The sequence below is a fragment of the Mobula hypostoma genome, chromosome 5 (genome assembly GCF_963921235.1).
Source record: "Mobula hypostoma chromosome 5, sMobHyp1.1, whole genome shotgun sequence".
Classification (NCBI taxonomy): Eukaryota; Metazoa; Chordata; class Chondrichthyes; order Myliobatiformes; family Myliobatidae; genus Mobula; species Mobula hypostoma.
Genome location: NC_086101.1, coordinates 11,764,215 through 11,790,994, shown reverse-complemented (window position 1 = coordinate 11,790,994; position 26,780 = coordinate 11,764,215). Strand labels below are relative to the sequence as shown.

At 44.3% G+C, this 26,780-nt stretch overlaps 1 protein-coding gene across 1 annotated transcript; it reads left to right on the top strand.

Annotated features, from left to right (window-relative positions):
• The first annotated feature begins 8,167 nt into the window (after positions 1-8,167).
• On the top strand, positions 8,168-21,062 carry LOC134346585 (nuclear factor 7, ovary-like). Its single transcript, XM_063048017.1, has 6 exons — positions 8,168-8,584; positions 8,665-8,760; positions 8,842-9,075; positions 14,202-14,224; positions 16,313-16,425; positions 17,940-21,062. Exons 1-6 carry the CDS (start codon positions 8,174-8,176, stop codon positions 18,467-18,469), a joined length of 1,407 nt encoding a protein of 468 aa, XP_062904087.1. The 5' UTR covers positions 8,168-8,173; the 3' UTR covers positions 18,470-21,062.
• Positions 21,063-26,780: the final 5,718 nt, after the last annotated feature.

Genomic DNA, 26,780 nt, shown 5'->3' with positions numbered 1-26,780 from the left:
TTTCCTGAGCTGCCCTGCATTTTTACCGCTTCGCCTTTCACATCATTTATCCCCTTTACTTTTCTCTTTCTCTCCCCCTTCCCTCTCTCTCTCCCTTCCCTCTTTTCGTTTCTCTCTCTCCTTCCCTCCCTCCCTCTCTTTCTCCCTCTCCTCTCTTCCCTTCCCTCTCTCTCTCCGATTCTCTCTTCCCTGCCTCTCTTCGTTTATCTCTCTCTCTCTCTCTCCTTTCCCCGCTTCCGTCATGTCAAACTATTTTGTACATGCTTTCCCTTGGGAATAGCCCTCGGCATCTGGATGATTTGAACAAGGGATCACCATAGCAACGGCATCAGGGATGTTCTCACCTCTCATTGCAATGGAAAACTACTGTAAACTTTTTTTTTCATTTACCAAATTTAAATGAAGTGTCCTGGATCTAAACGTTAATGTCTCCTTACAGAAAACGTACGACTTGGCGAGTGCTTCGGTTTTTAATTCATTTCAAACACCTGCCGCTTTAAAACGTCATTCCGCAACATTCAGAGAGACTAAGTGAAATAACATCAATTAATTTGTAGAAAGTGGGCATTGCAGGCATCAACACGCCTTTAAGTGTTTAAGAACCGCGATGCTGCCGTGGTTATGAATCAAGGGAGTTCAGAATGATTCATAACGTGGTTATGAATCGGGAGAGCCGGAGAGCTAAGCTGTGGATCAGAAATGCTGATGTGAATATATAAAGGTTGAAACAACCAGCCCCAGCTGCTGAATCAGCGGAGCCCGCGGGAAGGGGAATTGTTTCAAAGTCCGTATTTTCACAGAGGAACTTCTATTCTGTTGACGGGTGTAGTCAACACGATAAAATTAAACATTTCCGATATCAAAGCCTTTTAAAGAAATTCTCCCAATGTTTGTATCTACACCCGTTTTATTTCCTGGCTCACTGGGGTTTTACAATGCCGAATTCAGGGTGCGGGGAAAGAAGCAGAGAATTAGCTAAGGCTGGGAATGAAAAAGAGGAAACAACTCAAGGGCTTCATTACCTCCACTCAGTTCTGCATGTGAGTGACTGAGTCAGACAGATACAACTTTTTTGGATGTTTGTGCCCGCGCATGAGCGCATACAAGCGTGATAATGAGCTGTAAACTGCACTGAGGTTGCGCCGTTCATGCGTAAGAAAGGATCGGTATTTTCTTGAACTTCTCTCTGCACCGGACACCTAGTTATTAAAACAAAAAAAAACTGTCTCTCGAACAGAAGCAGTTCTTAAACTTAAATCAACACAGCGAGATCCAGGAGAAAGGTAATTAGTGAGAACTCGGAAATATTCACTGAAGTCAGGTGGAAGAAGGCAGCATACATGAGGTTTAGGAAGCAGGGATCAGATGGATCTATTGAGGAATATAGGGAAGCAAGAAAGGAGCTTAAGAAGGGGCTGAGAAGAGCAAGAAGAGGGCATAAGAAGGGTAAAGGAAAACCCCAAGGCATTCTTCAATTATGTGAAGAACAAAAGGCTGACAGGAGTGAAGGTAGGACCCATTAGAGATAAAGGTGGGAAGATGTGCCTGGAGGCTGTGGAAGTGAGCGAGGTCCTCAATGAATACTTCTCTTCGGTATTCACCAATGAGAGGGAACTTGATGACGATGAGGATAATATGAGTGAGGTTGATGTTCTGGAGCATGTTGATATTAAGGGAGAGGAGGTGTTGGAGTTGTTAAAAAACATGAGGATGGATAAGTCCCCAGGGCCTGCCGCAATATTCCCCAGGCTGCTGCTCGAGGTGAGGGAAGATATTGCTGAGCCTCTGGCTAGGATCTTTATGTCCTCGTTGTCCATGGGAATGGTACCGGAGGATTGGAGGGAGGCGAATGTTGTCCCCTTGTTCAAAAAAGGTAGTAGGGATAGACCAGGTAATTATAGACCAGTGAGCCTTACATCTGTGGTGGGAAAGCTGTTGGAAAAGATCCTTAGATTTAGGATCTATAGGCATTTAGAGAATCATGGTCTGATCAGGGACAGTCAGCATGGCTTTGTAAAGGACAGATCGTGTCTAACAAGCCTGATAGAGTCCTTTGAGGAGGTGAACAGGCATGTAGATGAGGGTAGTGCAGTGGATGTGATCTATATGGATTTTAGTAAGGCATTTGACAAGGTTCCACATGGTAGTCTTATTCAGAAAGTCAGAAGGCATGGGATCCAGGGAAGTTTGGCCAGGTGGATTCAGAATTGGCTTGCCTGCAGAAGGCAGAGGGTCGTGGTGGAGGGAGTACATTCGGATTGGAGGATTTTGACTAGTGGTGCCCACAAGGATTGGTTCTGGGACCTCTACTTTTCGTGATTTTTATTAATGACCTGGATGTGGGCGTAGAAGGATGGGTTGGGAAGTTTGCAGATGACACAAAGGTTGGTGGTGTTGTAGATAGTGTAGAGGATTGTCAAAGATTGCAGAGAGACATCGATAGGATGCAGAAATGGGCTGAGAAGTGACAGATGGAGTTCAACCCAGAGAAGTGTGAGGTGGTACTCTTTGGAAGGGCAAACTCCAAGGCAGAGTACAAAGTAAATGGCAGGATACTTGGAAGTGTGGAGGAGCAGAGGGATCTGGGGGTACATATCCACAGATCCCTGAAAGTTGCCTCACAGGTAGATAGGGTAGTTAAGAAAGCTTATGGGGTGTTAGCTTTCATAAGTCGAGGAATAGATTTTAAGTGTCACGAGGTAATGATGCAGCTCTATAAAACTCTGGTTACTTCACACTTGGAGTACCCTGTCCAGTTCTGGTCGCCTCACTAGAGGAAGGATGTGGAAGCATTGGAAAGGGTACAGAGGAGATTTACCAGGATGCTGCCTGGTTTACAGAGTATAGATTATGATCAGAGATTAAGGGAGCTAGGGCTTTACTCTTTGGAGAGAAAGAGCATGAGAGGAGACGTGATAGAGGTATACAAGATATTAAGAGGAATAGATAGAGTGGATAGCCTGCGCCTCTTCCCCAGGGTACCACTGCTCAATACAAGAGGACATGGCTTTAAGGTAAGGGGTGAGAAGTTCAAGGGGATATTAAAGGGAGGTTTTTTACTCAGAGAATGGTTGGTGCATGGCATGCACTGCCTAAGTCAGTGGTGGAGGCAGGTAAACTAGTGAAATTTAAGAGACTACTAGTCAGGTATATGGAGGAATTTAAGGTGGGGGGTTATATAGGAGACAGGGTTTGAGGGTCGGCACAACATTACGAAGGGCCTATACTGTGCTGTACTGTTCTATATTTTAAGACGCTCTCAACCCACTTGGAAACAGAGCGTCTTCCAACAACAGTTACCTGCAGATCACTGGAGTAAGCAGATCCTCACACTTTGCAAGGAAAATAAAGCGACATCTATGTGAATCCCTGCAGCATCCGCTGACCCTGTGATCTCCCTCTCTCGGAAGTAGACATCAGGACATCTTTCATGAGGATGAGCTCTCATAGGGAGTTAGGTCCTGATGGTATACCCAGGTAGGTTGCTGAAAACCGGTGCCAACCAGTTCAAGGACATCATCAATGCTGTAGTCGCAGGTTTCCACCTGCTTCAAAAGGGCAACATTCATACGAGTGTCCAAGAAGAGCAGGATGAGCTGCCTCAAAGACTTTCGCCACAATGTAGCTCACGTCTGCTGTGATGAAATGCTTTGAGGTGTTGGTCATGGCCAGAATCAGGTCCAGGTCCTGCCTAAGCAAGGACCTGGACCCCCTATTGCCACAATAGGTCAACAGCAGGTGCAAACTCACTGGCTTTCCACTCGGCCCTGGATCACCTGGACAATTGTAATACTTACCTCAGGCTGCTGTTTTGACTGCAGCTCAGTGTTCAAAACAATCATACCCTCAGTTCTGCTCAGATAGCTCCACAACCTGGGCCTTGGTACCTCCCTCTGCAACTAGATCCTTGATTTCTTCATCAGGATATCACAGTCAGTGCGGATTGGAAATAACATCTCATCACTGACATTCAGCTCTGGTGAACTCAAGGATGCGTGCATAGCCCACTGCTCTGCTTTTGCCACATTCACAATTGTGTGGTTAGGCATAGCTTATAAATGTGCTGAGGACACAATACCACCTATAAATTTGCTGATGACACAACTATTGTTGGCAGAATTTCAGATAATGATGAGAGTGAGATGGATCAGTGATTTGAGTGGTGTCACAGTAAAAACCTTGAACTCAACGTCAGTGAGACCAAGCAATTGATAGTGGAATTCAGGAAGGGGAAGTCGATGGTTCACACACCATTCAGAAGGAGAAAAGGCAGTGAAGTTTCAATTTCCTGGATGTCAACGTCTCTGAGGAACTGTCCCTGGCCAACATTTTGATGCAATTACAAAGAAGGCATGAAAGTGGCTATATTTTATTAGAAGTTCGAGGAGAATATGTCACCAAAGACCATAAGACTATCAGACATAGGTGCAGAATTAGGCCATTCAGCCCATCGAGTCTGCTCCACCATTCCATCATGGCCGATCCCGGATCCCACCCAACCCCATACACCTGCCTTCTCACCATATCTTTTGATGCCTTGAGCGATTAGAAAACTATCAACTTCCGCTGTAAGTATACCCACGGACTTGGCCTCCACCGCAGTCTGTGGCAGAGCATTGCACAGATTCACTACTCTATGGATAAAAAAATTCCTCCTTACTTATGTTCTAAGAGTTCCCCCCCCCCCTCAATTTTGAGGTCCTTTAGTTCTGGATACCCCCACCTTAGGAAACATCTGCTCCACATCCACCCTATCTAGTCCTTTCAACATTTGGTAGATTTCAATCGTATTTCCACCACCCAGCATTCTTTGAAATTCCAGTGAGTACAGGCTCAAAGCTGCCAAATGCTCCTCATATGTTAACCCCTTCATTCCTGGAATCATCCTTGTGACTCTCCTCTGAACTCTCTCCAATGCAACACATCCTTTCTGAGATATGGGGCCCAAAACTGTTGACACTTGAAAAATTCTACAGAGGTACCCTGGAGAACATTCTAGCTGTTTGCATCACCAGCAGATATGAAGTGGCCACTGCACAGGATCAGAATAAGCTGCAGAAAGTTGTAAACTCAGCCAGTTCCATCATGGGCAGCAGTCTCCCGAGCATCCATGACACCTTCAAAAGGCAATGTCTCAAAAAGGCAGTGTCCATCGTTAAGGACCCACATCACCCAGGACATGCCCTCTTCTCATTGCTACCATCAAGGATGAGGTACAGGAGCCTGAAGGCACACACTAATTGTTTCAGGAACAGCTTCCCCCACCCTCCTCGTTGTCAGATTTCTGAATTGACAATGAATCCATGAAAGCTGCCTTTGTATTTTCTCTCACCTTGTACCACTTATTTAATTAATTATATATGCTTGTTGTAATTTATAGTGTTATTATTATGTATTACGATGTACTACTGTCATAAAACTACCAATTTCACGACACCTGATTCTGATTCCGATTAAATAAATCATATGATATTTACCAGAATGTATGTCATCGAACATTTCCCTCCACACTGGGAATGGTAATGATCCAGTGAATTCTTCCATCATGAGAGCCCCATCCATGACTGGAGGTGTCTGGTCATCTCCAACCCTGTGAATATTACAAGGTTTGACTTAACTTGGACAGGTTCCTTCATTAATGTTACAAAGTTCTGAAGGGTTTCAGCTAAGAATCTGTCCTACCTCCTCTTCTGACAGGATCCCTCCTGAAGTAAACAAAAGACATAATAAAACACTCACAAAATTTACTAAATTTAATGCAATGTCATAATAATTCATATGGGGGATACTGCACAGGATCAAAATAAGCTGCAGATTTGTAACCTTAGTCAGCTCTGCTATGCGTACTAGCCTCTATAGTATCCAAGATATTTTCAAGCAATGGTACCTCAAAAAAGCGGTGTCCATCTGTAAGGATTCCCATCACCCAGGACATGCACTCCTCTCATTGCTACCATCAGGAAGGCTCAATGATTCAGGAATAGTTTCTTCCCCTCTGACATCTGATTTCTGAATGGACATTAAAGCCATGAGCACAACCTCACCTTTTGTGATTGATAGATAGACCCAGTTTTGCACTTTCTTCAACAACTATATCAATTAAGTTTTGTAGTTCTTCCTCCATCCTTGCAATTAACACAGTTTTTTCCGCATATCTGAAATTATTGATGTTTTCACCGCCAACTTTGATTCCCAAGATGTCTCTTATTTTTGTAATATTGTTCACTGTATACATTAAACAAATCAGGGGAGAAAACACACCCTTGTCTAACGCCTCTCTTGATTTTCATAAACTGACTCACTTCTCCATCTATTCTTACAGTGGCAGATTGTTCCCAGTACAGATTTCTGATTAGGCAGAACTACAGCACAGAAACAAGCCCTTCAACCCATCGAGTCCGTGCTGAACCATTTATCTGCCTCGTCCCATTGACCTGCTTTGGGACCATAGCCCTCCATACCCCTTCCAACAGAGAAACATTAGTATGGATGAATAGGGCAACACTCACAACACGCTGGAGGAATTCAGCAGGTCGGGCAGCATCTGTGGAAACGATCAGTCAACGTTTCGGGCCGAAGATTGGTCTGCTTCCAAATGTAGAGTGGATGAAGTAATTTTTGTTTATCCTTGATGATATATTAGAAGAGGATTTGCCATTAAGCACTAGGATGCAAAGAAATTTCTTCACTGGCAGACAGGGAATATTTGGAACTCTCACCTCAAGAGGCCAGTTGAGGCTCAGGCTCTGAAAACCCTCAAGACAGTGGTGGGAGAGGCACACACACTGCTGGAGGAACTCAGCAGGTCGGGCAGCATCCGTGGAGAGAAACGGACAGCTGGCATTTCAGATCCAGACCCTTCATCAGGACTGGAAAGAGAGAGGGGAGAAAGCCACTAAAAATGGTGGAGATGGGTGGAGTAAGAGCTGGTGGGTAATGTGGGGATTCAGTTGAGGGTAGTGATAGGCAGATGAGGGAGCCATATGGTTTCTGTGTCGCCTCAGGCTCCAGCATGTGCTTTGCTCACACTTGAGTGTTCGGTAGCGGTACTGATGCTTGTTTTTTTGCCGGTGGGGGGAGGGGGGATTGTTGCTCGCTGCCGCTTACGCATGGGAGGGGGGATCTGGGGGGGACTTTGGGGTTCTCGCGGTTAACTGTCATACATTCTTTGGGGCACTTCTCTGTTTTTGTGGATGTTTGTGAAGAAAAAGCATTTCGGGGTGTATATTGTATCATTTCTCTAACATTAAATTGGACCTTTGATTTATTGTTCATTTATTTGTTATTATTCTTTCTTTGTTTTTGTATTTACATAATTCGTTGTCTTTTGCACACTGGTTGCTGCGGTCTTTATTGATTTTGTTATGGTCGTTATGGATTTATTGAGTATGCCCACAAGAAAATGAATTTCAGTTTTGCATTAACTTTCATAATAACTTTAACTTTGAAGTAACTTTACACCAATAAATGCAAGTGAAGGAATGCAAAATAGGGCGCGGAGGTGGGGGTGTGTGTGTGTGTGTGGGGGGGATTAAGGGGCCGAAGAAAAGACTAGGGAAAACTCTGGACCAGTCAAACTGTCTCATGCCAGTTTCCAAACACAGAACCGGAAGAGAGGATTCCAGTGTCGAACAGGTCCAATATCTCATCAGATGAACCGGACATCCCATCGGTGTGACGAACAAGCAGAACACAGGGAAGGGAGTAAGGAAAAGAGGAAGGAAGAAAGGAAGGAAGGCAGGGAGGGAGGAAGAAAGGAAGAAAAGAAGTGAAAGAAAGAAGGAATGAAGGGTTTATTTATTACATGTACCTGGAAACATGCAGTTTTGGACAATGGGTGTAACCCAGCTGAAAGTGTATTTACCGGAACATGATGCTTCATTTATATTCAAGGTTGTTTAATGCTTCGCTATTCTTCCCCCTATCCGAGATTAGATGCGATTTAATAGGATACATTCACGCCTTTCTCGGCCCGAAACGTCGACTGTACCTCTTCCTAGAGATGCTGCCTGGCCTGCTGCGTTCACCAGCAACTTTGATGTGTGATGTTTGCAAAATGATGTATTTGGTGCTGATTATCTCAGTATTGCAGCATGTTTAGTGGAGAATCGCGGTACTGCAGGGGTTCAGCAGCTCCCGAAAGTCAAAGGAAACTGCATTACCGGAAATTAACATGGCTTCGAAAGGACAGGTCGAGAGTTGGATTGATGAATTAATTTGTCCGATATGCCTGGATTTCTTCACCGATCCGGTGTCACTGGAGTGTGGACACAACTTCTGCCGCTCCTGTATCACACAGTGCTGGGAAGGCGATGAAAACAACTCCTGTCCGGAATGTAGAGAGGAGTTTCAGGAAACAATCCTCAGAGCGAATCGGGCCTTGGTGAGACTGGCAGAGAAAGCTCGAAATTTAAACCTGAACCCGAAAGAGAAGGGAAATAAACTTCAGTGCGAGGAACATGAGGAAGAACTGAAGCTGTTTTGTGAAACTGACAAGAAACTGCTCTGCCTGATCTGTAGAGACGCCAGGGAACACAGAGAGCACCGCTTCCTGCCGATTAAAGAAGCTTTGGAAACTTACAAGGTAAAATGGAGTTTCATCACCTTTCCAGGTCAAACTTACTCTTGAACTCTTTCTTTCGATAATTTTCTTTCACACTCCAGGATCCGGCGGAATCTTCCCTGAAAGCACTTACGCAGCAAATACTGGGAATTCTAAAACTGGAGAAGCAACAAAGAATTAAGATTTCTGAGATTAAGGTAAACTCCTGATTTTCTGAGATATCGGTTGGGTCTTTCATTCACGGCGCTGCATAACCATGTTTGCATTTTATTTAATAGGGCCAGTCACGCTGTTTACAATCCCACGTCGCAGCAGTCTTTGCTGTAATACGCAAGAAACTCGCTGAGAAAGAACAGCTTTTGATCAGAGATCTCAGGACACAAGAGGAGAAGATCATAGATAAAATGGAGAAAAATCTTCGGGAAATTCAGGAAAAATTGAATTCTATTCAGGTGGAACTTTCGTTGTTGCAGGAGCAAATGGAGCAAACGGATGAATTTGGATCTCTGAAGGTGAGGGGTTGCGTTTCAGTTGGCTGCTCTGTTATGGGCGAGAGCGCAGAAATACGACACGTGATCATCTTATTAGGTCCACCTGTAGACCTGCTCATTGATACAAATATCTAATCAGCCAATCATGAGGCAGCATCTCATTGCATAAAAGCATGCAGACTTGGTCAAGAGGTTCAGTTGTTGTTCAGACCAAATATCAGAATGGGAATGAAATGTGACCCAAGTGACTCTGCCTGGGAAAGGCTTGTTGGCACCAGGCAGGGTTGTTTGAGTGTCTCAGAAACTGCTGACCTCCTTCATGCTCAACTGTCTCTAGAATTTAGAGAGAACAGTTGTGAGAAGCAACAAAAACATCCAGGGCAGCTCCATGAGCAAAAACATCTTTTTAATTAGTCAGGTCAGAGGGGAATGTCCAGTGTGGTTTAATTTGACAGGAAGTCAATGTTAACTCATATAGCCATGCTTCACAACAGTTGTTTGCAAAAAGGGTATCTCTGAATGCACAACATGTTGAACCTTGAAGTGGATGGGCTACAGCAGCAGATGACCACAAACATACACTCAGTGGCCTCTTTATTAGGTTTAGGAGGTAGCTAGTAAAGAAAGTGTGATCACATGGCCAAGTGGTTAAGGCATTGGACTAGCAAGCTGAAGGTCGTGAGTTCGAGCCCCGGTACCTAATCACACATTGCTATGCGATGACACTGGTGCCAAGCTGTATGGGAGGACTCAGCCTGAAACGTCGACTGTACCTCTTCCTAGAGATGCTGCCTGGCCTGCTGCGTTCACCAGCAACTTTGATGTGTGTTGCTTGAATTTCCAGCATCTGCAGAATTCCTGTTGCTCTTGTTTTGAGTGACTGGTTTGGCCATTTCAAAGGGCGGTTTTGATGGTCAGTCAACCAGTGATCAAAGAACATGAGGTCTGATTATTTTTTCCAAAAGAAAATGTGCTGCTCTATTTTTTTACAGTAAATACGACTGGGACGTGTAACAATTTTCACGTACTGCACCAGAAGCTTTACCTCAATGCTGCTTTAGGTTTCTTTCCCTGAGCAATTTTACTACAGTCTAGCAGTTTTGGTGTAGGGCTGGATTCTCCCACCATTTTTTTGTTTAGAATGGGTCAGTAATATAATGTGTGCCAGCTGTCTCAAAAGTCCTGATCAGGATTTCTTTTTAAGTGGAAAAGAAAATTTTCAGTTGGAGAGTCCTTAGTTTAGGTTCCCAGTATCTTTTTTTTAAAAAAAATTCATGTACTGCAACATTCTGACTGATTACCTCTTCCAGCCATTCACGTGCTCATCGATATGTGCCACATGTCCCATTCAGAGAAAGTTGGTTGTGTGGCAGGAGAACATCTCTTATTTGCAGCTTCGTTGCCTGTAGAATCCAGAATTCCTTATTCTGTAGGGAAATGCCTTTTATATGTGTTTAAGAGATTACTGTAATCTTCATTTCTATCTCACTTTTTTTCATTTCTCTATCTCTCACTTTCAACTGTTTATACTTGTGACTAACCAGGGGTCAATAAAGCCTCCAATGATGGGGTGAATGAGCAGTTCGACTCCCTAACTACAGGCACTGTCTCACTGGTGTAGCTGCTGTGGTGCAGCGGACACAGCCCAGTCTATCACAGGAGGAGCCCTCCCCACTACTGAGCACCTCTACAAGGAGCACTGTCACAAGGAAACAGCATCCATCATCAAGCATTCCCACCATCTGGGCCATGCTCTCTTCTCTTCTCACTGCGGCCACTGGGAAGGAGGTCCAAGAGCCTTGGGTCCCATGCCAACAGGTTTAGGAACAGTAATTACCCTTCAACCATCAGGCACCTGAACCAGCGTAGATAACTTCACTCACCTCAAATCAGAACTGATTCCACAACTGACGCACTTTCAAAGACTACAAATTGTACTCAACATTATTTATTTATTTGTCTGTCTCTCTCTCTCTCTCTCTCTATCCCCACACCCTTGCATCTGTTTATTTATTTACTTATCTATTTACCTACCTAGTTTTTATTTACACCGTTTCTCTTCTTTTGCACATTGTTTGTCAGTCTTTGTGTGTACTTTTCCATTCATTCTACTGTATTTCATTATTCCACTCTGAATGCCTGAAAGAAAATTAACCTCAGGGTAGTATATTGCGACAGGTACATAATTTGATAATAAATTTAGTTTGAGCTATGAACTGTTGAACTTTGACACCAGCTGCTGACTGACCAGCTCACCAACCCTAAGTGGCACAGTGCCACGACTGACCTAAAATGAGCTCTCACCACTCCAGCAAGTCCTCCAATTCAATTCTTACCTCCAGTCTGTGTGGGTGGAGTTTTCAAGCTCCACGTGGGTTTCTGCCATGTACTCCAGTTTCCTCCCTCGTCCCAAAGACATGCAGAATGGTAGGTTAATTGGCTGCTGTAAATTGCCTCTGGTGCAACCGAGTGGTGAAGTCCGGGTGAAGATGATGGGTGGCTGCAGAGGGCTCCATCACGTGCACTCACCTTCTCAGCATCGAGGCCGTCTTCAAATGGCAATGCCCTCAAAAAGGTGGCTTCCTTTGTTAAAGACCCCCATCATCCAAGACATGCTGTCTTCATATTACTGGTTGAGTACCCCTTATCTGCAATTTCAAAATCCATAAATCTCCAACATTAAGGACCCCTGTTATCCAGGACATACTCTCTTCTTATCACAGGTTGAGTACCCCTTATCTGAAAATCTAAGATCTGAAAGCTTCTGAAATCTGAAATTTCTTTGAGTGCTGACATGATGTCACAAATGGAAAATTCCACAAGGTGCTTGGGAAGTTCCCAGGTGATGTGCAAGTCTCTGCGCAGCACAGACAATTCTGAGAAGTGACCTGACTTGTATAATGAAAAATAGAAAGCACTGCTTAAAGCAAAAAATGAAGCTCTTGATCGTGTATTGAAAGTGCGGATTTGTCAGAATCAGAGTGAACATAATGCTATTTAATAGTATGCTCATTGTGAAACAAGCAAATACCTATCATGACAAACTGAAAATTGAGGTTAATTCTGAATATTCAGTTGGATGGTTGCAGAAGTTTAAGAAAAGGCATAGCATTAAATTTTTAAGGTTTGTGGTGAGAAAGCATCTGCTGATCATGAAGCAGCAGAGAAGTTCATTGAAGAGTTTGCCAAGATCATCGCTAAGGAAATGGCTGCATCAGCACATATTTGTGATGAACAAATGTGAGACAAAGACTGATCACCAGCAGCACATACACTCAGTAGTAGAAATGATGGCGATCCCAAGCTATCTTCCAAAATCCAAAATAATCCGCAGTCTGAAATACTTCCAGCCCCAAGCATTTCGGATAAGGGATACTCAATCTGTCCTATCATCAGGGAGGAGGTACAGGACCCTGAAGGCACACACTTGATGTTCTAAGAACTGCTTCTCTCCCTCTGCCATCAGTCTCCTAAACAGATAATGAACCTTCCCATGAACACTACCTCACTGTTTTCGCTGTTGTTGAACAACTTATTTAATAATATATATCACTGCCCTAAATAATGCAGTAACCTTGATCTCCTATAGCCTCTGTCCTGACTGTGGCTAGAAGGTCCTGATTTTATCTCATCTAACCACTGGAAGTTTGACCCTGGGGTCATTTTTAAGGTAAATTCCCACCCTCACAACCAGTAAAAACAGCATAATTCCTTTTGTTTCCTTTAGTCTTTGAGATTCCCCCTTTCTTGCATGACCTGAACAAACCATTCTGAGCCATTTCTCTAAACATAAGAGATTCTGCAGCTGCTGGAAATCGAGAGCAACACACACAAAATGCAGGAGGAACTCAGCAGGCCGGGCAACATTTCTGGAAAGGAATAAAGAGTCAACATTTTGGGCCAGGTCCCTTTATCAGGACTGTCAGCTGATTGACAAAATCTTAATATGCACAATGGAGGCATATTGTAAGTGAGGAAAGAAAAGCTCTTAAAGTTCTCTGGACCTACTGTTGAAACAAGCTAAACTCATATCATATGTAGACAAAACTTTGTGCAAGTCTATCCTGGACAAAATTCAAACTTAGAGCACGTATTTTGTAAACTTAACTACAAAGCCTAATACTTTGCTAGGCAAACACCCCGGCTGGCTAACCAAGTGGCGCATTGCTACTCCATTTCTGCTCAGAGCCTTCTAAAAGTTTGCTTTTCTCAAGGCATGATGCAGAGGGTTTATTTTTCTCAGTTTCTGGACTGTGGTCACAAGCCTGTTTCACTGTACAATGTCAGCACAGTCTAACGGCCTTGTTATTGTGGGTACAGTTTCGTCACTCTCCTTGCAGATATACTATACCTAACAAATCGCACATTTATTCAACTCACAGATTTCACATTCCTCAGCTCTTGTGTTGGGATTTGAGCATACATCACCAAACCATTAATTCAGGTTGCTAGGTTACCATTCGGGGTGGGGGGCATGGTGGCGTAGTGGTCAGTGTAACACTATTACAGCACCAGTGAACAGCAATCAGGGTTCAATTCCAGACAATGTTCTTCATTGTCGGGACATTGTCCATTCTCCCTGTGACCGTGTGGGTTTCCTCTGGGGGCTCCTGTTTCCTCCCACTTTTGAAAGATGTATGGGTTAGGGCTAGTAAGTTGTGGGCATGCTATGTTCATGCCATAAGTATGGCGACACGTGGGGGCTGCAGTGTTTTGGTTGTTGATGCAAATGATGCATTTAACTATGTTTCAAAGTATATGTGACAAATAGAGGTAACCTTTAAATATCTTTACTCTGCAATTTATCCCGTCTGCTGCATGCAAATTCCCACATCTATGCTATCAAATCCATTCATAACTTTGAAGTCTTCAATCAATACTTTGGTAAGATGAGTCTTTCCTCCCTTAAATTTGCACAGTATTTCCTGTTAGTTTTATTCTCTAACCTGCAGCATCATTCTTGTAAATCTTCTTTTTACATTCTCCTGTACTTCTCTACTCCTTCTGTAGTATTCCCATTCCCATCTGTTGCTGGTGGGGAGAATTTGGGATTATCAGCAATTTACAGAAAGTGTAATGTAAATCCTACTGCCTGGATGGGGGCAGTCGATACACACTTATTCCAGCTTGTGTTTTATTTCTTCCAGGGAGAAGCTAAACAGAAGAGAAGGTAAGACAGGTTTTTTTTAACCTATACTTTGTACAACTTCAAAGTTCAAAGCAAATTTATTATCAAAGTAGGTACAGCGTATATCAGCATGATTCATTTTCTTGTGGACATTCTTGTAGAACAAAGAAATAGAATAGAATCAATGAAAAACTACACACAAACAAAAATTAATGCACAACCAACATGCAACTTGACAAACTCTGTGAATACAAAAAAATGCAAATGATAATAAATAAACTAATATGTGAATAAATAAGATTAAGAACACGAGTTGCAGAGTCTTAAAAGTGAGCAGGAGTTGAGGTGAGTGAAGTTATCCACACCAGTTCGGGAGACTGATGGTGAAGGGGAGTAATTGTTCCTGAACCTGGTAGTGTAGGACCTAAGGAACCTGAACCTCCTTCACAATGGCAGCAGTGAGGAGAGACCGTGGCCTGGATGGTGGGGGCCTTGGTGATGGATGCTGCTTTACTGGCATGTACTGGGAGGTGTATGGAGGGATATGGTCCCTGTGCAGGTCAGTGGGACTAGGCAGAAAATGGTTCGGCACAGCCAAGAAGGGCCAAAGGGCCTGTTTCTGTGCTGTAGTTTCAATGGTTCTATGGTTCTATGGTATCCTTTGCAAATGTAGAACTTTGTAAAGAGTAACAGAGAAAATAATAGTTAATTTATAATGTTATTAAATTTATATTTATAAATTATTATTTTTTTTACTATAATTTAAAATGAGAATGAAGTTTAATATCACCAGCACCTGTCGTGAAATTTGTTAACCTTGCAGCAGCAGTAGAATGCTGTACATGATAATAGGAAAAAAACTGTGATGGTAGCAATCAGAAGAGGACATGACCTGGGTGATGTGTGGGGGGGGGGGGCTTAATGATGGATGCCACCTTCTTGAGGAATCGTTCCTTGAAGATGTCCTGGATACTATGAAGGCTAGTGCCCATGAAGGAGCTGACTCAGTTTTACAAATCTCCGCAGCTTGCTTCGATCCTGTGCAGGAGCCCCCCCCCCCCATCCCATACCAGTCAGTTATACAGCCAGTTAGAATGCTCTCCTGGTACACCTGCAGAATTTGTGAGTGTATTTGTTGACATACCAAATCTCCTCAATTCCTAACGAAGTATAGCTGTAGTCACGCCTTCTTTGTACCTGCATCGATATGTTGGGACCAGGTTAGAGTCTCAGAGATATTAACACCCAGCAACTTGAAACTGCTCACTTTTTCCACTTCTGATCCCTCGATGAGGACTGGTGTGTGTTCTCTCGTCTTACCCCTTCTGAAGTCCACAGTAAGCTCTTTGGTCTCAGTGACACTGAGTGCAAGGTTGTTGCTGCGACATCACTCAACTAGCTGATAAATCTCGCTCCTGTATACTCTCTCATCACCATCTGAAATTCTGCCGACAATGGCTGTTAAAGTCTGTCCCGAGCCTTGTGACCCGTCAGGCTGGTGCTTATGCCAGTTTCTGTGGCGTGAAGCGACTGAGAGTACAAGACTCTCCTCCCGGATAAGAGGCCAGTTTATCGCGAGGTTAACCCCCAGCATTTGCTGGTATCCATTTTCAGCTGGGTGGACTGGAGCAGTGTGAGATTAAGTGCCTTGCTCAAAGACACAACACGCTGCCTTGGCCGAGACTCGAACCCCACGACCTTCAGATCGTGAGCCCAACGCCCTAACCAGTTGGCCACGCGCAGCACTTAACAATGGGTGTAGATTTTGTAAAGTTTATAGGTGGCATTTGAGCAGTGCCTAGCTATACAGCCATGCGTGTAGAGAGAGTAGAGCAGTGGGTAAGCACGTTTCCCTGTGATGCGCCAGTGTTGATTGTCAGCGAGGAGGAGATGTTACTTCCGAACCACGGAGATTGTGATCTTCTGGTTAGGAAGTCAAGAACCCAGTTGCAGAGGGAGGATGCTTGGATAGGCACATGGGTGAAAGAAAAATGTAGGCCTATGAGGGAGAGAGGGATTCGATTGACTTTGGAGTAGTAAAGTGTCAGCACAACCTCTGGTTGAAGGACCTGTACTGTGCTGAGCTCTTTTATGTTCCATGTTCTATAACCATCTGTTTAATACTTGCAGGATCAGAGGCGAGCTTTCAGACTCAGCCACGGGTGGGGCCCTATCATTGGAAAAATCCATCGATTCTTCATCCTTCACAGCTTTGTGGGAGATACTTGATGACATTCAGCCTGGTAAATATTGTATATTTGTATATTACAGTATATATTTCATTTTAATTAAAATTATCATATTGAATGTCCATGCATTAAGTTAATAAAGAAAATAAGTCAACTCTAACTGGCATGAATATTTCATTCCTGTAATAATTCTCCTCCCCCTCAGTTCACAAGCTGGAAGTTCCCATTTCTGCAAATATTTGTCCAAGTTCATTGGGTATATTTAAGGCAGAGGTTTCTGGATTCTTGATTAGCAAGGGTGCCAGAGGTCGCAGAGAGAAAGGCTGGAGAATGGGATTTTGAGGGATAATAAATCAGTGGAGCAGACTCGATGGACTAAATGGCCTAGTTATGCTCCTAATGGTCTTATGTTTCCTATGACTTATTTTTTGATTGATCCATTGGAAGCCCCAGCGCTTGGCTTTGGGGTGTGAACATCTCTTGCAAACTCCCAGAAGGTCAGTTCCAGATCCAAAGATTTTCTCCCTGGTGCTCAGAGAGTCTCTCCTCTTTGTCTGTATTTCTTCGTCCAGGTTTGGGCCCTGAGTTTTACAAAGAAAGTTGAGTTCATAAACAGGAAACACTGTCCAGGTTGCTGGAATGAAAAATCTCTGCATTATTTAAAGAATAGACAGGCTCCAAGATTCTGCCTTCGTTAAGCTTGTGTTTAATTCGTTTTCCTTATGATTTCTGCTTAGTTAATGTTGTGTGTCTGTGCTGTTGTTACTGCAAGGAAGTTTTTCATCACAGCTGTGCATGATTGACAAATTCCAATTTGAATGTGGAGTGCTCTGACCTACCCACTGTCCAAAGACATACAAATTCTTGAGTGATGTCAGTCACCTGTGAGCTGTCTCTATATTTTTTTAATGGCAACCCATCAGTGCTTAGGACAGGAGCTGCTGACATTCACTCAATTGCTTTCTGCCCTGGAGTGCAGGAGGCTGGGGAGTGATCTTATGGAGTTATATAAAATCAGGAGAGTCATAAATAACATGAATGTCGTTTTTCCTGCGGTGTTAGGACCCGAAGGTGAGACAGGCAAGATTCAAAGAGGATATAAGGTGTAACTTTTTTCCCTCAAAAAAAAAGGTGGGTTTGTGGAACAAGTAGCTGGAGGAAGTGTTAGAGTCGGGTAGAAGTGCAATGCTGAGAAATAAATTTGGATAGATACATGGATAGGAATGGTTTAGTTGGAAAAGGGCCACTGGGGCTCGCTCAGGCAGTCAACTTGGTCAGCAGGGAATGGTTGGGGCATATAGCCTGTTTCCCTGCTATATGAGCCCATGAATCTAATACCTAGAAGTCATTAGTTTATTGTTGTTCTGTGAAAACCAACACAATTGACCACTCTCCTTCTCAGTTGATCACTCAGCCCTAACATCCCTTTCCCTGGTTTCAGCACTCCTCAACCTTCCTGCGAAGATGGCTGCATGAGTAATTTCTCTCCCAGATCCAAGGCTGTGCTGAATGAGTCCCACCCCTCTCTGATGGCCGGAGACTCTCTAATTCTCTGCTTCTCCCACCAGATTCTGTGACGCTGGATGTGGAAACAGCAGGCCCGGGGCTCGAGGTGTCTGAAGATCGGAAGAGTGTGAGATGGACCGAGAGGCTGAAGGCTCTCCCCGACACCGGGAAGAGGTTCACATTTGCACGTTGTGTGCTGGGGTCGGAGGGATTCACATCGGGGAGACATTACTGGGAGGTGGAGGTGGCAGGGAATCAGCGCTGGAGTGTGGGAGTTGCCACGGAGTCTGTGGAGAGAGAGGGAGAGGAAGACGTGATCCCAGAGACTGGAGTGTGGACTGTTGGGCGGGGCGGTTTCAAGTTTTATGTTCCCACCTCCCCTGTGTCTCGCCTCCTTCCTGGTCCCATCCCCGGGAGGGTGGGAATTTATCTCAGTTACGAATCCGGCACAGTTTCATTTTACAATGCGGAAACCAAGACCCATCTCCACACTTACTCTGGGAATAAGTTCATGGAGACACTTTATCCTTTCTTTGGCACTGGGGATGAAGGCTGGCTGAGAGTCTGCTCCAGTTCTAATCTGGACCCATAAAAGTGTAGGGTTGCGGGGTCCAGGAGTTGTCAAGCAGAAACTACTTTGACAAGTTGCGGCTGAACTGGTTCCATTTTGTTCCGAGATTCTGCAGTTCCAAAGAGGCAGAATTTAAAACCAATGAAATGTAGGGAATCAAAATAAATAGTAACTAAAATTGGAGCTGTTGATTTTTTTTTGACTTTAATCTGTAAGTTGCATTCTGTACTGAGGAGAAATACTCTTTGAACGTTTAAAGATTGAAACAATTGCCTTTCCTGTGGGCTCCATGTATTTAGCTGCAGCCACAGTCAGCGGGATCTGAACCTCTGGGTCATCTTCCCCCTAAACTGGGTCCTAAAATCCACTGACTCAGGTAGTCCTAAATTCCTGAAGACTCAAGGTGCAGATGATGAAGTTTAAATGGAGTTTTTAGAAAACTTTTTTTTTGTAGTTTTAATAAAAAGAGGCAGCATCCATACGGGCAAGTGGACTCTCAGCATTCTGGGTTGAGATATTGCACCCGGACGGTTCTTGATTCAAAACATCCACCATCCCTTTGCCTCTACAAATGCTGCTTGCCCCAGTGAGTTTTCCCAACAGTTTATATTTGGTCCACATTGTAAAGCACCTGCCTTCTTCCGTTAAAATCATGATGGAAATATCCAGTAGATCAGGCCACATCCACTTTAGAGAAAGAGAGAGAGAGAGAGAGAGAGAGAGATGAAATTAATGTTTCAGTTCAATGAACTGGAAAGAATTGGAAATGAACCTCGTTTTCTGTTTTGTTGCAGGGAAATAGGGAAAAGGTGGAGGGGACAGAGGGGAAGGTCTGTGATAGGACGAATCCCGGGAAAACCCATTTTCTGTTCTGCTGCAGAGAAATAGGGAAGGGGCGGAGGGGAAGGTCTGGTAGGACAAATCCTGGGGAAATGTGAATGACATATGGTGCGTATCGGTGTTGAAAGAGCATGATAAAGGTGAACTTGGCGGCAGTGCAAACAGGAAGGAGGAATTGAATTAGAAATTGTTGTGCGAGTCAGAATGAAAACCAAATATCCTGGAATGCGAGGTACGAGGACTAACTAATTAGCATAAAGAAATTAATTCAGAGTTGAGTCTTGTAGACTGTAATATGTCCATTCAGAAGATGTGATGCAATGGTGAGACATGTAGGAATAGACCACAAGACAAAGACAGAGGTCAAAGTGGGAAGGTCCTTTCAGCTGCATTAGAGGGGAATCAATGGTTGACAAGAAAGGAAGACATCTCCAAATCACGTGTATTGAAGCTATAAATTCAGGCTGTAGTTCTGAGGGGCTATGGCTCTTGAGATGTTCAAGGCTCCATAAATAAACGTAACGTTCTGAGACTGGAACTAGGGGACAAAGCCTCAAGATTTTGGGGAATAGATTTAGGACAGAGATGAGGAGAAACTTTTCCCCAGAGAGCTTTAGTAGAATTCTCTGTCTAGGGAAGTAGTAGAGTCTACTTCAATACGTTTAAGGCACCATTAGATAAAAATTTGCATAGTTTGCATAGGCAGAACTGTGTCCACAGCCCAATCACTCATGATCTCATTGCTTTGTGGACAGGCACAACAGGACAGATGGCTGACTTCTGCTCCTATTCCATACATTCATCATCAGAACACAGAATGAACCACATATGCTAGTTAGATGAAATGAGTCCACAAAGGGAGCAGAATAGGAAAAGATTCATTCATGGTAACTGTTGGAATCTATGAGCTTGCAGTGGATACTGGTAGCTAGCTGAGACGCTGACAGCGAGATGGAAAAAGCTAGTTAGGGAAGGGCAGAGGCAGAAATAGAGCAAGTGAAAGTGAGGATTCAGAAATAGAGTGGCTGAAAGTGAGAATTTGCTGCAATTTGAGGGCGAGAGTGACGAAACTTTCCAACTGGGTACAAGAGTAGGCGCCAACACTGACCTGTGCATCACTGTACTGGGGAAAGAAGTGAGCATGGGATCAGCAGGCACTGAAACAAGGATTGCTCCACGTATCCCACAGAGGGGAAGAGAGAGCTGGGATCGCAACAGGTTCCCACATAGAACCTGCATTTGCACTTTACCCTAATTACAAATTTCACAGGTAGTCTCAGCTTCTTAAAAGCATATCTGTCTTTTCCCTTCCCTTTCCCCATTCACAGCACCAAGTATCCCAGCTAGTTTGCTCCCATGCAGAAAAACCATTGCTAATAAAAAGTCAAAGTAAAATTTTTTCTCAAATTATTTATATGTTACCATATACTGCCTTCAAATTTGTTGTTTTGTTTTGCAGGCACTTACTTGAAAATAAAGAAATAAAATATAACTTACAAAAAACTGTATGTAAGCAAAGACTGTCAAGTAATTATGTGCAGAATATGACAAACTGTGGAAATAAAAATCATAATACTAAGATCCTTATAAAGAAATGAGGACAATGTTGAACATAGGGTTCAGAGTTCATAGAACTACAGAGAGTCGTGGAGCCATGCATCTCACCCCTCACATCCCCACTTAGACATCCCACCTCTCCCGGAAGTTCCAGGAGTCTCCCCCATATTAATATTGGCTCCCTGATGCCCGCAAATTATATACAATATCACGGAAATCAATTTTTTTGAGCGCGAGAGAGAGAGAGCGCGAGAGCGAGAGCGCGCCATGGCAGAGTGTTCCAAAAAATATATAAAATGTACGTCACCCCAGACTACATTGAAGTGTACCCCTGCCTAGTAGGGGTCAAAATAATGACAGTGTTGCTCGCTGCACTGTTTGCAACAGTGCCTTTTCTATTGCCCATGGTAGGTTAAGACTGTAAAAGACACGTTGAGGTGAGTTTAACAGCTGTCATTCGTTCATTAGCATAGCTAACATTATTTAAACTAGCTGGCTGGCTGCTAAGGAGGTACTCTATTGCAGACATCCCACCTCTCCCGGAAGTTCCGGGAGTCTCCCGCAAATTGATGGTGCTACCTCCCTGAAATGAGTTTTTGCAGGGTGGGATGTCTGCTTATAAAGTACCCCAGAGTCTGAATCAGAATCAGCTTTATTATCATTGCCTTATGGTGAACATTTGTTTCTGCTTTGCAATAGCAGTCCAGTGCAGAAATATAAAACTACCATCAACTGCAGAATAAATAAACAGTGCAAAGTAAAAGAAGGGTGTAGTGTGTTTGGGTTCTTTGATGGCGGAGGGGAAGAGGCTCTTATTGAAATGTTGAAAGTGGATTATCAGGCTCTCTGTTGGTAATGAGAAGAGGGCATTGGACCATGGTGAGGGTTGTTGGTGATGGATGCCACCTGCTTGAGGCACCGTCTCTTGGAAACGTCTGTGACGGTGGGGAGGATCGTGCCCGTGATGGATCTGGCTGAGTCTACTGTCCTCCGCAGCCTCCTGCAACCCTCTGCAGTGGAATCCCCATGACATACGACTGGACAGGACACGCTCCATTGTAGAAGTTTCAAAGAGTTTTTGGTGACATACCAAATCTTCTTAAAGTTCTAACAAAGTCTTTGTGACTACATCTATATGAATCCAATTGCCAGTGGTTGGTATATGGGTTTCTGTGGCTTAGTGTTTCCAGTGATTGTCTGGATATTCATTAAACACTGTGATGGTATCTGCCTTACCATGGTCTATAGATCTAGATGGTGTTTTAGATCTCAGTCACCCTCCACATGAAAACAATTCCCTACTAATTTCCTTACTTCTCACCTTAACCCTATGCCTCTTGTTTTTAAGGTTTTTGGGGCAACTGGAATCTCTCAATACTGGCTGATTATTCTTGGACACTTATGTGAGAAGCCTCAGACACTGTGTACAAATGAAAATCATCAACAAAATATTTTTAGCTCAATTGAACTTTTGCAAAACGTCAGCACCACTATGCAATTAAATGCATTGCAGTCAATAAAAGTTAATTCCTTGTTTCTCCAAATTCCTACATGATGCAAGAATCTGATATTTGTATTCAGCTTCATGTGATCAATCATAAATTTAAAAAATCTGAGGAAGCAACACTTCTGAAAAAAAATTGGTCATCTAATGTTATCTCATAGTATCTGATCATGGCTGATTTACTTTTGTTCCTCAGCCCCATTCTCCTGCCTGCTCCCCATAACCTCTGGCACCCTAACTAATCAAGAACCTATTAACTTCTGCTTTAAATATACCCAATGACTTGGCCTCCATACCCATTTGTGGCAATGGATTCCACAGATTCACCACCCTCTGGCTAACAAAATTTCTTCTTAACTCTCTTCTAAAGGGATGTACTTGTGTTCTGAAGTTGTGCCCTCTGATCCTAGACTCCCTCACCGCTGGAGCCATTCCCTGCAATTCCGCTCCATCCAGGCCTTTCAACATTCGGTAGGTTTCAATGTGATCTTTCAAAGCTCCTGGAGTACAGACCCAGAGCAGTCAAATACTCCTGATATTTTAGCCATTTTCATCATGGGAATCACTGTCACAAATCTGCTCTGGACTCTCTCCAATGTCAGCAAATTCCTTCTTAAATAAGGGGCCTAAAACTACTCACAGTTTGGCCAATGCCTTATAAAGACTCGGCATTACATCCTTGCTTTCATATCCTAGTCTTGTTGAAATGAATGCTAACAATGCATTTTCCTTCCTTACCACCGACTCGACCTGCAAGGTAACCTTTAGGGAGTCTTCCCAAGTCCCTTTGCACCTCTGATTTCTGAATTCTCTCCTCATTTAAAAAAATTGTCTACAACTTCATTCTTCCTCCCAGTGTGCACAGCTGTACACTCTTACATTACGCATTAACCAAGGGCTCTGTGGACCCCAGGTTGGAAACCCTGCCCTAATGTGAATCAAAGCAAATATATAACTCCCATTACCTTTATAATTTCCTAACTCTACCCACAGCATTCTATATCTTCTGATCTTGCAATACTTCTTGGTAAAGGTTTTCTCTTGAAGATTTCATTTTGCTTTACCAATAGAGCATCTCCACCCCCTCTGTCTGCCTGTTTTTCGTTTGTATACAATGTACACCCTTGGATGTTTAACTGTGATCTTTGTTCAGAGATGACTCCGTGATGCCAATGTCTTACCTGTCAATTTCTAACTGCTCTGTGTGTTCCAAATTGGTGTATAATGTAATAGCTGAGATAAAACAACAGATTCCAGACAGTCAGACGGGGAGGCTTACCTGAATCCCAGAAATTGTTTTTCACATCCCATTCCCATTCTGATAAGTCTACCCATGGCCTCCTCTACTGTCAAGGTGAAGCCACACTCAGGTTGGAGGAACAACACCTTATATTCCATCTGGGTAGCCTCCAACCTGATGGCATGAATATTGACTTCTCTAACTTCTGTTAATGCCCCTCCTCCCCTTCATACCCCATCTCTTATTCATTTAATATATTTTTAAAATTTCCCTTTATTTCTCTCTTTTTTCTCCCTCTGTCTCTCTCACTATAACTCCTTGCCTGCTCTCCACCCTCTGGGCTCCCCTCCCCCTTTCTCTCTCTCCCCAGGCTTCCCGTCCCATGATCCTCTCCCTTCTTCAGTCTGGTAACCCTTTTGCCAATCAACTTTCCAGCTCTTGGCTCCATCCCTCCCCCTCCTGTCTTCTCCTATCATTTTGGATCTCCCCCTCCCCCTCTCAAATCTCTTACTATCTCTTTTTTCAGTTAGTCCTGACGAAGGGTCTCTGTCCGAAACGTCGACTGTACCTCTTCCTAGAGATGCTGCCTGGCCTGCTGTGTTCCACCAGCATTTTGTGTGTGTTGCTTGAATTTCCAGCATCTCCAGATTTTCTCGTGTAATCGTTTTCTGCTGCCGCTCCATTTCGACAATGGCCAGTTTCTTCTGTATGAGCGATCTGATCCTGGGATGTGTAGGAGATCATGGAAGAACAGTATTAGAGAATAAAAATGTATGAGGTTAATCATGTCGCCTTTTTACCTTGTAGAATTCAGCAGTTTATTTAATCGGCAGGAAGCGGTGCGCCCTGCGTACCTGCGCATCTCTACAGATCACAGACAGAAGTTCTTTGTTAGTTTCACAAAACAGCTTCAGTTGCTCTCGATGTTTCTCGACGAGGAATATATTTTCCTTCTGTGGTGGACTCCGGTTTAAAATTTGATCTTTTTCGGCCAGCCTCATTAAGGCTCAATTTGCTCTGGGGTTCTTTCCCATGAACTCCTCCCTACATTCCAGGCAGAAGTCTCTCTCCGCAACACCGTGTGATATAGAAGGGGCGGAAGTTGTGCTCAAACTCCAGTGATACCGGACAGGTCGCTTCCTCGGTCCAGCTCTCAGCCTGCTGTTCCGATACCATGTTAACTCTCAGCATTACCTGATTCAGAATCCTTTGACTGACATGTTGCCGCACGAATCACAAACAGTCTGCTTCAAAATCCAACCAATTGCACGCAAGGAAGGTGGTGACAACACGGCAAACAAATCTGACAATAAAGCAAATCAAGATTAGGTGGATTGATGGCAGAGATTAGGGTTATCGTGAAATGAGAGATTAATCTGTATTATTAGTTCATAAAAGTATAATATACAGGAGCAGAATTATGTGACTAAGGCATTGAGTTTGTTCCGCCATTCAGCCATCGTTGATTTTTAGAACCACATTCTCCCGCCTTCTCTCCGTTATCGCTTAAACAGCCCTCCCCCGCACCAACCAAAAACCTATCAATCTTTGCCGTAAGTACACACACTGCTCTTTGCAGCACATATTTGCCGACTCTGTCGTTAGAAATTCCTCTTCATCTTAGGTTAAATGGAACGTCTCTCTGTTATGAGACTGTGCCCTCGGATTTCCCACCGATGGAAATGTCCACTCTGTCCAGCCTTCAGCAGTATCTAGACTTCAGCTGAGGTTACAGAGATCTTTTGACTTTTCTCTCTGCAGAAATGTGGAGGTTTAGCTGCTGAGTATATTGAAAACGGAGCATAAATTATTTTTAAAAATATATTAAGGGATGACGATAAAGATTTTGTACCAGAAAGTGTCGGATACGCAGAGATGAAGTGAGATATTGAAGTCTCACCACATCTATTTCTTATATTCATCATAATGTAAGAACAGGCTAAACTGAGGGAGGGCAGAAAGTGCATACAGTACTGGTGGGGACAGGTCAGTCACGGTATTACACTGGGGTGCAGTATTGGTGGGGGGCAGGTCTGTCACTGCATAACATTAGTGTACAGTACTGTTATGAATAGGGTTACTGTTGTATAATTCTGGGGTACAGTACTGTAGGAAGTGGGTTGTGACACTATAAAACTGGGGTACAGTACGGGCGGGCAGAGGGCTGTCACTGTATAACACGGGGTACAGTACGGGCGGGCAGAGGGCTGTCACTGTATAACACGGGGTACAGTACGGGCGGGCAGAGGGCTGTCACTGTGTAACACTGAGTACGGTACGGGCGGGCAGAGGGCTGTCACTGTATAACACTGGGTACAGTACGGGCGGCCAGAGGGCTGTCACTGTATAACACTGGGTACAGTACGGGCAGGCAGAGGGCTGTCACTGTATAACACGGGGTACAGTACGGGCCGGCAGAGGGCTGTCACTGTATAACACTGGGTACAGTACGGGCGGACAGAGGGCTGTCACTGTGTAACACTGGGTACAGTACGGGCGGGCAGAGGGCTGTCACTGTATAACACTGGGTACAGTACGGGCGGGCAGAGGGCTGTCACTGTATAACACGGGGTACAGTACGGGCGGGCAGAGGGCTGTCACTGTGTAACACTGGGTACAGTACGGGCGGGCAGAGGGCTGTCACTGTATAACACGGGGTACAGTACGGGCGGGCAGAGGGCTGTCACTGTATAACACGGGGTACAGTACGGGCGGGCAGAGGGCTGTCACTGTATAACACTGGGTACAGTACGGGCAGGCAGAGGGCTGTCACTGTGTAACACTGGGTACAGTACGGGCAGGCAGAGGGCTGTCACTGTATAACACTGGGTACAGTACGGGCAGGCAGAGGGCTGTCACTGTGTAACACGGGGTACAGTACGGGCGGGCAGAGGGCTGTCACTGTATAACACTGGGTACAGTACGGGCGGGCAGAGGGCTGTCACTGTGTAACACTGGGTACAGTACGGGCGGGCAGAGGGCTGTCACTGTATAACACTGGGTACAGTACGGGCGGGCAGAGGGCTGTCACTGTGTAACACTGGGTACAGTACGGGCGGGCAGAGGGCTGTCACTGTATAACACTGGGTACAGTACGGGCGGACAGAGGGCTGTCACTGTGTAACACTGGGTACAGTACGGGCGGGCAGAGGGCCGTCACTGTATAACACGGGGTACAGTACGGGCGGGCA